The 13,716-nt window shown below is 49.9% G+C and overlaps 1 protein-coding gene across 1 annotated transcript in view; it reads right to left on the bottom strand.

Moving 5' to 3' along the window:
• NOL6 (nucleolar protein 6) overlaps nt 1–13,716 on the bottom strand; it is a 108,810-nt gene that overhangs the window by 52,411 nt on the left and 42,683 nt on the right. Inside the window, 4 exon segments of the mRNA XM_060236249.1 lie at nt 1,094–1,257; nt 5,306–5,460; nt 9,047–9,164; nt 12,096–12,236. Of these exon segments, the coding sequence (XP_060092232.1) occupies nt 1,094–1,257; nt 5,306–5,460; nt 9,047–9,164; nt 12,096–12,236 (578 nt within the window).

The raw sequence follows: 13,716 nt of genomic DNA on the forward strand, positions 1-13,716 counted from the left end.
GCCCCAGACATAAGTACATAAGAGAAGCCATGCTGGATCAGGCTAGTGGCCCATCCAGTCCAACACTCTGTGTCGCACGGTGGCCAAATCCCAGGGGCCATCAGGAGGCCCACCAGCAGGGCCAGAACTTCAGAAGCCCTCCCACTGTTGCCCCTCCCCAACCTCCAAGGATACAGGGCATCACTGCCCCAAACATAAGAGAAACCATGTTGGATCAGGCCAAAGGCCCATCCAGTCCAACACTCTGTCACATAAGAACATAAGAGAAGCCATGTTGGATCAGGCCAATGGCCAATCCAATCCAACACTCTGTGTCACAGAAGAACATAAGAGAAGCCATGTTGGATCAGGCCAATGGCCCATCCAGTCCAACACTCTGTGTCACAGAAGAACATAAGAGAAGCCCTGTTCGATCAGGCCAGTGGTCAATCCAATCCAACACTCTGTGTCACAGAAGTACATAAGAGAAGCCATGCTGGATCAGGCTAGTGGCCCATCCAGTCCAACACTCTGTGTCGCACGGTGGCCAAATCCCAGGGACCATCAGGAGGCCCACCAGCGGGGCCAGAACTTCAGAAGCCCTCCCACTGTTGCCCCTCCCCAACCTCCAAGGATACAGGGCATCACTTGCCCAAACATAAGAGAAGCCATGTTGGATCAGGCCAATGGCCCATCCAGTCCAACATTCTGTCACACGGTGGTCAAAACCCAGGGGCCATCAGGAGGTCCACCAGCAAGGTCAGAGTTCCAGAAGCCATCCCACTCTTGCCCACCCCCCAAGCTCCAAAAATACAGAGCATCACTGCCCCAGACAAGAGTGTTCCCCCTATGCTTTGTGGCTAAGAGCCACTTGGCCTGAACTAATGGCAGAAATCACACAGAGATTGGCCTTCTCACCCCAAGCTAATGCACCAATAAGAGTCCTGCATTTGGTAAACTCCAACAGTCTACTCCTTTTGGCTCTTCTCCCTCACCCTTGGTTACCACGGATGGGCCCCCGAGGAGCCCCACTTTCCTGTAAACATCTCCCCAGGTTACAGTGACAGGACCATGGCCCTTGGTGGGCCCAGTGGGGCTGCTCCTACTCCCTCACCCATGAAGAGTGCTGGTCAGAAAGGGCAAGTGATGGGTCTCCAGTTCCAGCCGCAGGGACTGCTTGGTGTCCTGGTACTTCAGCATGCCCTCCGGGGTGATCACTTCCTTCAAGATCTGCGGCTCTCGGAAGTAAGTCACTTGGAGGCGGAAGACGTAGCCATCCTGGGGGAGAAGAGAAGCACACACTCCTGTCAGTCGCCCCGGCAACCCCCCTCCTTGTAGCAAATATCTGTTTCGGAGGGCGGACTCCAAACTCTGCCTCTTTCCCAGGCTCCGCCCCCCCCCAAATCTCCAGGAATTTCTCAATCCAGAGTTGGCAACCATAATTACAGCTGATCTCCAGAATACAGAGATCAATTCCCTTGGGGGGGGGGGGAAACTGCTGATTTGAAGGGCAGATTATAAGGCAGTCCTACCGCACTGAGGTCCCTCCCAAACTCCACCCTCAAATCTTCAGGGATCTCCCAACCTGGGTGTGGCAACCCTACTTGTGAAAGAGAACGTAAGAGAATGGATCAGGCCAGTGGCCCACCCAGTCCAACACTCTGTGTCACACAGTGGCCAAAACCCAAGGGCCATCAGGAGGTCCACCAGCGGGGCCAGAACTTCAGAAGCCCTCCCACCCTTGCCCCCCAAACACCAAGAATACAGAGCATCACTGCCCCAGACATAAGAGAAGCCATGCTGGATCAGGCCAATGGCCCACCCAGGCTCTCTCAATCGCACAGTAGAGCTACTGAGCCAAGCCTCTCTTCCTTCTATTGGCTGAGGCTCCTCCCCCTCCTGGTCCCCTGAGGGAGGAAGGGAGGAAGGGAGGAAGGGAGGAAGGGAGGAAGGGAGGAAGGAAGGAAGGAAGGAAGGAAGGAAGGAAGGAAGGAAGGAAGGAAGGAAGGAAGGAAGGAAGGAAGGAAGGAAGGAAGGAAGGAAGGAAGGAAGGAAGGAAGGAGCCAGGTCTTCCTTTGCCCAGTTCCCTGGATTACACAGGAGAGATACAAAAGCGCCATCAAGATCAACAGTTTAAGTTTAACTTTATTTCAATTTATATCCCGCCCTTCCCACCGAAGTGGCTCAGGGCGGCTCACAACATATAAAATCTAACATAGAATTTTAAATTTAAAATACATAAATTACAACAGTTAAAACAGTAAAATACTAAAATTTAAACAGTGATCTATCAAAATACCAGACTGAACCTTCTATAAAATTTCTAATGCCAGTTAATTATAGGCCAGCCGGAAGAGGACTGTCTTACAGGCCCTGCGGAACTGGCCAAGGTCCCGCAGGGCCCTCACCTCTTCCGGCAGCTGGTTCCACCAGCAAGGAGCCGTTACAGAAAAGGCCCTGTCCCTGGTGGATTTCAGACGGGCCTCCTTTGGCCCGGGGATAGCAAGCGGATTTTGAGAGCCCGATCTCAGTACTCTCTGGGGAACGTGTCTGGGAGAGACGGTCCCTAAGGTAGGCAGGTCCTAGGCTGCCAGTTTGGTGTGGAGAGCCAGTTTGGTGTAGTGGTTAACTGTGCGGACTCTTATCTGGGAGAACCGGGTTTGATTCCCCACTCCTCCACTTGCACCTGCTGGAATGGCCTTGGGTCAGCCATAGCTCTGGCAGAGGTTGTCCTTGAAAGGGCAGCTGCTGTGAGAGCCCTCTCCAGCCCCACCCACCTCACAGGGTGTCTGTTGTGAGGGAGGAAGGTAAAGGAGATTGTGAGCCACTCTGAGACTCTTCGGAGTGGAGGGCGGGGTATAAATCCAATATCTTCATCTACCTCACAGGGTGTCTGTTGTGGGGGAGGAAGGGAAAGGAGATTGTGAGCCGCTCTGAGACTCTTCGGAGTGGAGGGCGGGGTATAAATCCAATATCTTCATCTACCTCACAGGGTGTCTGTTGTGGGGGAGGAAGGTAGAGGAGATTGTGAGCCACTCTGAGACTCTTCGGAGTGGAGGGCGGGATATAAATCCAAAATCTTCATCTACCTCACAGGGTGTCTGTTGTGGGGGAGGGAGATAAAGGAGATTGTGAGCCGCTCTGAGACTCTTCGGAGTGGAGGGTGGGATATAAATCCAATATCTTCATCTACCTCACAGGGTGTCTGTTGTGGGGGAGGAAGGGAAAGGAGATTGTGAGCCGCTCTGAGACTCTTCAGAGTGGAGGGCGGGGTATAAATCCAATATCTTCATCTACCTCACAGGGTGTCTGTTGTGGGGGAGGAAGGGAAAGGAGATTGTGAGCCGCTCTGAGACTCTTCGGAGTGGAGGGCGGGGTATAAATCCAATATCTTCATCTACCTCACAGGGTGTCTGTTGTGGGGGAGGAAGGTAGAGGAGATTGTGAGCCACTCTGAGACTCTTCGGAGTGGAGGGCGGGATATAAATCCAATATCTTCATCTAACTCACAGGGTGTCTGTTATGGGGGAGGAAGGGAAAGGAGATTGTGAGCCGCTCTGAGACTCTTCAGAGTGGAGGGTGGGATATAAATCTAATATCTTCATCTACCTCACAGGGTGTCTGTTGTGGGGGAGGAAGGTAAAGGAGATTGTGAGCCGCTCTGAGGCTCTTCGGAGTGGAGGGCGGGGTATAAATCCAATATCTTCATCTACCTCACAGGGTGTCTGTTGTGGGGGCGGGGAAGGGAAAGGAGATTGTGAGCCGCTCTGAGACTCTTCGGAGTGGTGGGCGGGGTATAAATCCAATATCTTCTTCTTCTTCTTCTAGGCTGCTGATGTATTAATCATATTTTAAGGTTTTTTTTAAAAAAATCTTTTATTTATTATCTTTATAATAATTTAATATAATTTATATCCCACCCTCCCGTATCGGGCTCAGGGCAGCTGTGTTTGTCTGTGTCCTTTATAAAGTTTCTCTCTCTGCATTACGTTTTATGACATGTATGCCCCAGCCAGACCAGATCTCGCTTATGGAGAAAAACAACACACTCACGGCGTGTAGAAAATAATTTTCAGTGTAATCCACCATCTGCAACTTCTGTGTGCTAATAAACAATTCAGTAATACAGATAACAAACTGTCCTATGCACGACACATGGTATTATTGTATTACTGCATTTTTGTGTGTGTGTGTGTGTGTGTGTTGTTTTTCCTCCGGTATTGTACACATTGGAATGCTGTGTACAGTTCTGGTCACCGCACCTCAAAAAGGCTATTATAGCATTGGAAAAAGTCCAGAAAAGGGCAACTCGAATGATTCAAGGGTTGGAACACTTTCCCTATGAAGAAAGGTTGAAACATTTGGGACTCTTTAGCTTGGAGAAACGTCGACTGCGGGGTGACATGATCGAGGTTTACAAGATTATGCATGGGATGGAGAAGGTAGAGAAAGAAGTACTTTTCTCCCTTTCTCACAATACAAGAACTTGTGGGCATTCAATGAAATTGCTGAGCAGTTGGGTTAGAATGGATAAAAGGAGGTACTTCTTCACCCAAAGGGTGATTAACATGTGGAATTCACTGCCACAGGAGGTGATGGCGGCTACAAGCATAGCCAGCTTCAAGAGGGGGTTAGATAAAAATATGGAGCAGGGGTCCATCAGTGGCTATTAGCCACAGTGTGTGTATATATCTAATTTTTTTGGCCACTGTGTGACACAGTGTTGGACTGGAGGGGCCACTGGCCTGATCCAACAGGGCTTCTCTTATGTTTATGTGACACAGAGTGTTGGACTGGATGGGCCATTGGCCTGCTCCAACAGGGCTTCTCTTATGTTTATGTGACACAGAGTGTTGGACTGGATGGGCCATTGATCTGATCCAGCAGGGCTTCTCTTATGTTCTTATGTGACACAGAGGGTTGGACTGGATGGGCCATTGGCCTGATCCAACAGGGCTTCTCTTATGTTCTTATGTGACACAGAGTGTTGGACTGGAGGGGCCGTTGGCCTGATCCAGCAGGGCTTCTCTTATGTTTATGTGACACAGAGTGTTGGACTGGAGGGGCCATTGATCTGATCCAGCAGGGCTTCTCTTATGTTCTTATGTGACACAGAGGGTTGGACTGGAGGGGCCGTTGGCCTGATCCAACATGGCTTCTCTCACGTTCTTACGTTATCTCCGTGGTCCCGATCTCCGCTAAGGTCTCATTTATGACAGCTCTGGCCCTCCTGAGTTTGACACCCCTGCAAGTAAGCAGTGGCTTCCAAGAGGGGCAAACCGGTTCCAGACCCAGACCAAAGGCCACACCCAGCGGGCCCTCCTACCTTATAGACGTCCGTGTAGGTGGGGCTGGGCCGGCAAAGCAGCTGATGTTGCCGGTGCAGGAGTTCCGCCAGCTGCAGCTGGAAGGCGGCCTTGATCCGCCGGAGGGCTTCTTTGTCTTGGGGCCACTGGCCGCTCCCCTCCATGTGGCACAAGACTGGGGGAGGAGAGAACAAATTAGTCGGGACAAAGACAGGAGGAAGCAGGAAGGAGCCGGGGGGGGGGGCGGCTGAGATCATCTCCCCTCCGTGCCTCAGGTTCCCTTGCCGACCTTAGCACGCGATCCGGATTGAAGAGAGTAAGAGGCGCCCATTCAAAGCTTTGAGGCAGAGCTGCTGGAGAGCAGCGTCCCCTCTAAGCTGAGTTAGCGTGAGCCAGCTCACAGATTTCTAGCCTCCAGCTCAGCCATTTTTGTCTTAGCTCAGGAAGGATGAAGAAGAAGAAGAAGAAGACTGCAGATTTATACCCCGCCCTTCTCTCTGAATCAGAGACTCAGAGCGGCTTACAATCTCCTTTCCCTTCCTCCCCCACATCAGACACCCTGTGAGGTGGGTGGGGCTGGAGAGGGCTCTCACAGCAGCTGCCCCTTCAAGGACAACCTCTGCCAGAGCTATGGCTGACCTAAGGCCATGCTAGCAGCTGCAAGTGGAGAAGTGGGGAATCAAACCCGGTTCTCCAAGATAAGGGAGCTCTGGCTGACCCAAGGCCATTCCAGCAGGTGCAAGTGGAGGAGTGGGGAATCAAACCTGGTTCTCCCAGATAAGAGAGTTATGGATGACCCAAGGCCATTCCAGCAGGTGCAAGTGGAGGAGTGGGGAATCAAACCCGGTTCTCCCAGATAAGAGAGCTATGGCTAACTCAAGGCCATTCCAGCAGGTGCAGGTGGAGGAGTGGGGAATCAAACCCGGTTCTCCCAGATAAGAGTCCACGTACTTAACCACTACACCAAACTGGCTCTCAGATGACCCCAGAGCACACTAATTTATGCAGGAGCTCACCACTTTAATGCCAGCAATTCTCACAAAGTAGAATTTCTGCTCACAAGGCTCTGCCGTTTGAGGGAACATTGCTGAAGAGTGAAAAATTAAGGACCACGAGAGCTCTGGGGGGATTCTTAGGGGCGGCACAAAATGACCCATATCCTCCACCAGCGTTCTCTCTAAGCTGAGTTAGTGCGAGCTAGCTCACGGTTTTTTTAGCCCCCCCCCCCCCGGCTCACACGTTTTTGTCTTAGCTTAGAAAAGATGGCCCCAGAGCGCACGAATCTATGCAACAGCTAAATCACTTGCTCCCAACGTTCATGCCAGTAGCTCATGAAGAAGAATTTTCGCTCACAAGGTACCACAGGTTAGAGGGAGCCTTGCTGTCCATCACTATAGCATTGGAAAAAGTGCAGAAGAGGGCAACTAGAATGCTGAAAGGGTTGGAACACTTTCCCTATGAAGAAAGGTTAAAACGCTTGGGGGCTCTTTAGCTTGGAGAAACGTCGACTGCGGGGTGACATGATAGAGGTTGACAAGATTATGCATGGGATGGAGAAAGTAGAGAAAGAAGTACTTTTCTCCCTTTCTCACAATACAAGAACTCGTGGGCATTTGATGAAATTGCTGAGCAGTCAGGTGAAAACAGATAAAAGGAAGTACTTCTTCACCCAAAGGGTGACTAACATGTGGAATTCACTGCCACAGGAGGTGGTGGCGGCCACAAGCATAGCCAGCTTGAAGGGAGGATTTGATAAAACATCTGGAGCAGAGGTCCATCAGTGGCTATTAGCCACAGCGCATTATTGGAACTCTGTCTGGGCCATGTGATGCTCTGTATTCTTGGTGCTTGGGGGGGGCACAGTGGAAGGGCTTCTTGTGTCCTGGTCCCACTGGTGGACCTCCTGATGACACCTGTGTTTGTTTTTGTTTTTTTGCCACTGTGTGAAACAGAGTGTTGGACTGGATGGGCCACTGGCCTGATACAACATGGCTTCTCTTATGTTCTTATGTCTGAGGCAAGTGATGCTTTGTATTCTTGGTGCTTCGACGGGCACAGTGGGAGGGTTTCTAGCCTCACTGATGGACCTTCTGACTGCATCTGGGTTTTTTGGCCACTGTGTGACTCAGAGTGTTGGACTCGAGGGGCCACTGGCCTAATCCAACAGGGCTTCTCTTATGTTCTTACGTGACACAGAGTGTTGGACTGGATGGGCCATTGGCCTGATCCAACAGGGCTTCTCTTATGTTCTTATGTGACACAGAGTGTTGGACTGGATGGGCCCCTGGCCTGATCCAACATGGCTTCTCTTATGTTCTTATGTGACACAGAGTGTTGGACTGGATGGGCCACTGGCCTGATCCAACATGGCTTCTCTTATGTTCTTATGTGACACAGAGTGTTGGACTGGATGGGCCATTGGCCTGATCCAACAGGGCTTCTCTTATGTTCTTATGTGACACAGAGTGTTGGACTGGATGGGCCACTGGCCTGATCCAACATGGCTTCTCTTATGTTCTTATGTGACACAGAGTGTTGGACTGGATGGGCCATTGGCTGATCCAACAGGGCTTCTCTTATGTTCTTATGTGACACAGAGTGTTGGACTGGATGGGCCATCGGCCTGATCCAACATGTCTTCTCTTATGTTCTTATGTGACACAGAGTGTTGGACTGGATGGGCCACTGGCCTGATCCAACATGGCTTCTCTTATGTTCTTATGTGACACAGAGTGTTGGACTGGATGGGCCATTGGCTGATCCAACAGGGCTTCTCTTATGTTCTTATGTGACACAGAGTGTTGGACTGGATGGGCCACTGGCCTGATCCAACAGGGCTTCTCTTATGTTCTTATGTGACACAGAGTGTTGGACTGGAGGGGCCACTGGCCTGATCCAACAGGGCTTCTCTTATGTTCTTATGTGACACAGAGTGTTGGACTGGAGGGGCCATTGGCCTGATCCAACAGGGCTTCTCTTATGTTCTTATGTGACACAGAGTGTTGGACTGGATGGGCCACTGGCCTGATCCAACAGGGCTTCTCTTATGTTCTTATGTGACACAGAGTGTTGGACTGGATGGGCCACTGGCCTGATCCAACAGGGCTTCTCTTATGTTCTTATGTGACACAGAGTGTTGGACTGGAGGGGCCACTGGCCTGATCCAACAGGGCTTCTCTTATGTTCTTATGTGACACAGAGTGTTGGACTGGAGGGGCCATTGGCCTGATCCTACAGGGCTTCTCTTATTTTCTTCTGTCTGGGGCTGTGATGCTCTATATTCTTAGTCTTGGGGGGGGCAGCAGTGTGAGGGCTTCTAGTGTCCTGGCCCCACTGGTTGACGTTCTGATGGCGCCTGGGGTTTTTTGGCCACTGTGTGACACAGAGTGTTGGACTGGATGGGCCACTAGCCTGTGGGGCTTCTCTTCTGCTCTTGAGAAACGTTCCCCTCCACCAACTTGCAGCTGACTTATGGAGACCCTGGAAGCTTTTCAGAGCAAGAGATGAGCAGAGGTGGTTTGCCATTGGCTGCCTCTGCACAGCAACCCTTGACTTCCCAGGTGGTCTTCCATCCACGGACTAACCTGGGCCAACCCAGCGTAGCCTCCAGGTTCTGATCAGATTATGCTAGGCCAGACTATCCAGGTCTGGGCAAGAAAACTTAAACTTTTCTGTATTATAATATACCCAACATGTGCTTATGCCCTTTGCATTTGCACCCACTGCTCCAAGCCAACACTGTCCCCAAAATCCATCCTTGCCTTTCATTGGAGAGATATAAGCGGGGCAGGGCTTCTCCGCCAATGGCACCAGCGACTCCCGCTCCGTGTTCCTGGCATAGTAGGCGTAATCCGGTTTCATGGGGACTGGAGGGAAGACCTGGGGAAAGGGCAGAACGGCATTTGAGGGGAGGAAGAGAAGAAAGAAGAAAAAGGAAAGAAGAGAAAAAAGAGAAAGAGGAGGAGGAGAAAGAAGAAGAAAAAAGGAAGGAGAAAGAAGAAAAAAGAAAAAGAGAAGGAGGAGGAAGAAGAAGAAGGAAAAAGAGAATAAGAGAAAGAGGAGGAGGAGGAAGAAAAAAGAAGGAAGAAGAAAAAAGAATAAGAGAAAAAGGAGGAGGAGGAAGAAGAAGGAAGAAGAAAAAAGAGAATAAGAGAAAGAGAAGGAGGAGGAAGAAAAAGAAGGAAGAAAAAAGAAAGATGGAAGGAAGAAAAAAGAAAAAGAAAGAGGAGGAGAAAAAAGAAGGAAGAAAAGAGAAAGAGAAGGAGGAGGAGGAAGAAGAAGGAAGAAAGAAGGAGGAGGAGGTAGAAGGAGGAAGAAGAAAAAAGAGAATAAGAGAAAGAAAAGGAGGAGGAAGAAGGAAGAAGAAAGAAGAAAAAAGAAAGAAAAGGAGGAAGAAGGAGGAAGAAGGAAGAAGAAAAGAAGGAAGGAAGAAAAAGAAAGGAGGAGAAAAAAGACGGAAGAAAAAAGAGAAAAAGAGAAAGAGGAGGAGGAGGAAGAAAGAAGAAGGAGGAGGTAGAAGGAAGAAGAAACAAGAAGAAATAGAAGAAGTAGTAGTAGTAATAGTAGTAGCAGCAGTTGGATTTATATTCCACCCGTTCTACTCAGAGTCTCACAGCAGCTTACAATCTTCTTTATCTTCCTCCCCCACAGACACCCTGTGAGGTGGGTGGAGCTGAGAGGGCTCTTCCAAAAGCTGCCCTTTCAAGAACAGCTCTGAGAGAGCGACAGCTGACGCAAGGCCATTCCAGAGTCCTCGCGCTAAACCACTATGCCAAACTGGAAACCACCAGAGGCTCCCAAACACAAAGTAAGCTCTTCAGGATATCTCATATTTATTTTATTATTAACCAATTTCCAACCCCCACTTCCTTGATTTGATACTGTTGTTGTTATGCCAACAAAGGTTCTGTGACTGTATTTATTTTATTTAATTCGTTCATTTATACCCTGCCTTTCTTTCGAGTGGGGACTCGGAGCAGCTTACATTGATCTCCGCTCCTCCATTCTGTCCTCACAACAATACTGCGAAGTATGGTCATGTGGAGAGAATGTGACTGTCCCAAGGTCACCGTGCAAGCTTCCATGGCACAAGGGGGGATTCGAACCTGGGTCTTCCAAGGTTTTAGTCCAACGCTTTTAACCACTGCACACCACACTAGCAAGGCTGTGCATTTAGGTAGGAAAAATCCAATGCATGGTTATAGGCTAGGGGAGACTTGTCTTAGCAGTAGTCTGTGTGAAAAGGATCTCGGGGTCTTAGTGGATCATATGCTGAACATGAGACAACAGTGTGATGCGGCGGCTAAAAAGGCAAATACAATTTTGGGCTGTATCAACAGAAGTATAGTGTCCAGATCACATGATGTGATGGTATCGCTTTACTCTGCTCTGGTAAGACCTCATCTGCAGTATTGTGTTCAGTTTTGGGCACCACATTTTAAGAAGGATATAGACAAATTGGAACAGGTCCAGAGGATGGTGACGAAGATGGTGAGGGGTCTGGAGACCAAGTCCTATGAGGAAAGGTTGAAGGAGCTGGGCATGTTTAGCCTGGAGAGGAGGCGGCTGAGAGGTGATAGGATCACCATCTTCAAGTACTTGAAGGGCTGTCCTATAGAGGATGGTGTGGAATTGTTTTCTGTGGCCCCAGAAGGTAGGACCAGAACCAATGGGTTGAAATTAAATCAAAAGAGCTTCCGGCTCAACATCAGGAAGAACTTTCTGACCGTTAGAGAGGTTCCTCAGTGGAACAGGCTTCCTCGGGAGGTGGTGGGCTCTCCTTCCTGGGAGGTTTTTAAACAGAGGCTAGATGGCCATCTGACAGCAATGAAGATTCTGTAAATTTAGGGGGAGGTCTTTGTGAGTTTCCTGCCTTGTGCAGGGGGTTAGACTAGATGACCGTAGAGGCTCCTTCCAACTCTATGATTCTATAACAGAAGGCAGGCATCTGATTATGGAGACCATAAAGAGGGCTCTTGCTGAATTGGGCCAAAGAGAAACTGAAAGGGCGCTGGATAATCTTTCACTATACAATCTGAGTCCAGTGGCACCTTTAAGACCAATGAAGTTTTACTCAAGGTGTAAGGCAGGGGTGGCCAAACGTGGCTCTCTCACACATATTGTGTGGCTTTTGAAGCCCCCCCACTGCCTTGTCAGCTGGATTAGTGAACGCATTTAAAGTTAAAGCTGCTTTCTTTCTACCTCTGCCTCCCACCCCCAACCAATTTTCCAGTTTGGTGCAGTGGTTCTGTGCGCAGACTCTTATCTGGGAGAACCAGGTTTGATTCCCCACTCCTCCACTTGCACCTGCTGGAATGGCCTTGGGTCAGCCAGAGCTCTGGCAGAGGTTGTCCTTGAAAGGGCAGCTGCTGTGAGAGCACTCTCAGCCACACCCACCTCACAGGGTGTCTGTTGTGGGGGAGGAAGATAAAGAAGATTGTAAGCCGCTGTGAGACTCTGAGTAGAACGTGGATTATAAATCCAATGTTGTCGTCTTCCCTCCTCCCTCCCTCCCTCCCGAGGTCTACAGGCCGCTCCGCTCCTCAGCCTTAGGCCAAGGATCATGACAGCGTCAAAGAGGTTGCTGGCCTTCAACAGACCCACTGGGCCCAGAGCCAGCACAGCTGCTCTTCCGTATGGACGTGGGCAATCAGGCTCTGACACAGAGTGTCCCCGTCCGACAGCTTTCCACGCAAATCCTGCCAGTCAGAGAGGCGTCGCCTGCCAAGAGGCCCCGACTGACGCTCTCAGCAGGCTGTAGCTGCTCTTTCACCCGCCCCCCATGCCCCGCTTCCGGGAGACCAGACTCACATCCGTGTACCGGAGTGCCGGATGCGCCCCCTGCACGGCCGTCACCGTTAGCGGCAGCCCCTCCAAGTTCCACAGCTTGCGGCTCAGGTCGTCGTAGGAGCGGACGACGTCCAGCATGGCCTCCTCTCCGGTGCCTGCTGACTGTGAAAAACCCCAGGAGGAAGAAAAGTTACGAGAAATCCAGCAAGAGGGGTTGCAAATCCAGTAGAAGACAGAAACAGGATACAGGCTGACCTTGACAGGCTGGAAAACTGGGCTAAAACCAATAAAATGAATTTTAACAAGGAAAAATGTAAGGTTCTGCATTTAGGTAGGAAAAGTCCAATGCATGGTTATAGAATGGGGGAGACTTGTCTTAGCAGTAGTCTGTGCGAAAAGGATCTCGGGGTCTTAGTGGATCATACGCTGAACGTGAGTCAACAGTGTGATGCGGTGGCTAAAAAGGCAAATACAATTTTGGGCTGTATCAACAGAAGTATAGTATCCAGATCACGTGATGTGATGGTATCGCTTTATTCTGCTCTGGTAAGACCTCACCTGGATCAGTTTTGGGCACCACATTTTAAGAAGGATCTAGACAAGCTGGAACGGGGACAGAGGAGGGCAACAAAGATGGTGAGGGGTCTGGAGACCAGGTCCTATGAGGAAAGGTTGAAGGAGCTGGGGATGTTTAGCCTGGAGAGGAGGTGGCTGAGAGATGATAGGATCACCATCTTCAAGTCCTTGAAGGGCTGTCATTTAGAGGATGGTGTGGAATTGTTTTCTGTGGCCCCCAGAAGGTCGGACCAGAACCAATGTGTTGAAATTAAATCAAGAGTTTCCAGCTCAACATGAGGAAGAACTTCCTGACCGTTGGAGCAATTCCTCAGTGGAACAGGCTTCCTCTGGAGGTGGTGGGCTCTCCTTCTTTGGAGGTTTTTAAACAGAGACTAGATGGCCATCTGACAGCGATGAAGATCCTATGAATTTGGGGTAGGTATTTGTGGGTTTCCTGCATTGTGCAGGGGGTTGATGACTCTGGAGGTCTCTTCCAACTCTATAATTCTATGATTCTAAGAGTCCCTCCCGTGTGGTCATCCAACCATAACAAAGCTATCCTACAAGAGGTGGAAGTGTTACAAGTTGATGGGGTGTGAACTGGCAGAAACTGACCAAGCGAGATCTTGGGGTCGAGGTAGATAACTCACTGCAAATGTCGAGACAGTGTGCGACTACAATAAAAAAGGCCAATGCCATGCTGGGAATTATTAGGAAGGGAACTGAAAACTAACCAGCCAGTATCATAGTGCCCCTGTATAAATCGATGGTGTGGCCTCATTTGGAGTACTGTGTACAATTCTGGTCACCGCACCTCAAAAAAGATATAGCAGCATTGGAAAAAGTGCAGAAAAGGGCAAAAGGAATGATTAGGGGGTTGGAACACTTTCTCCATGAAGAAAGGTTAAAATGCTTGGGGCTCTTTAGCTTGGAGAAACGTTGACTGAGGGGTGACGTAATAGAGGTTTACAAGATTACAAAAAAGAGCCTTGTAACTTCTTGGAGGATTGGCTACATCACGAGGGTGTGGCCTGATATGCAAAGGAGCTCCTGCTAGAATCCCATCCCCACTAGCAGAACATCT

Source organism: Heteronotia binoei, chromosome 4 (assembly GCF_032191835.1).
Source record: "Heteronotia binoei isolate CCM8104 ecotype False Entrance Well chromosome 4, APGP_CSIRO_Hbin_v1, whole genome shotgun sequence".
Lineage (NCBI taxonomy): Eukaryota > Metazoa > Chordata > Lepidosauria > Squamata > Gekkonidae > Heteronotia > Heteronotia binoei.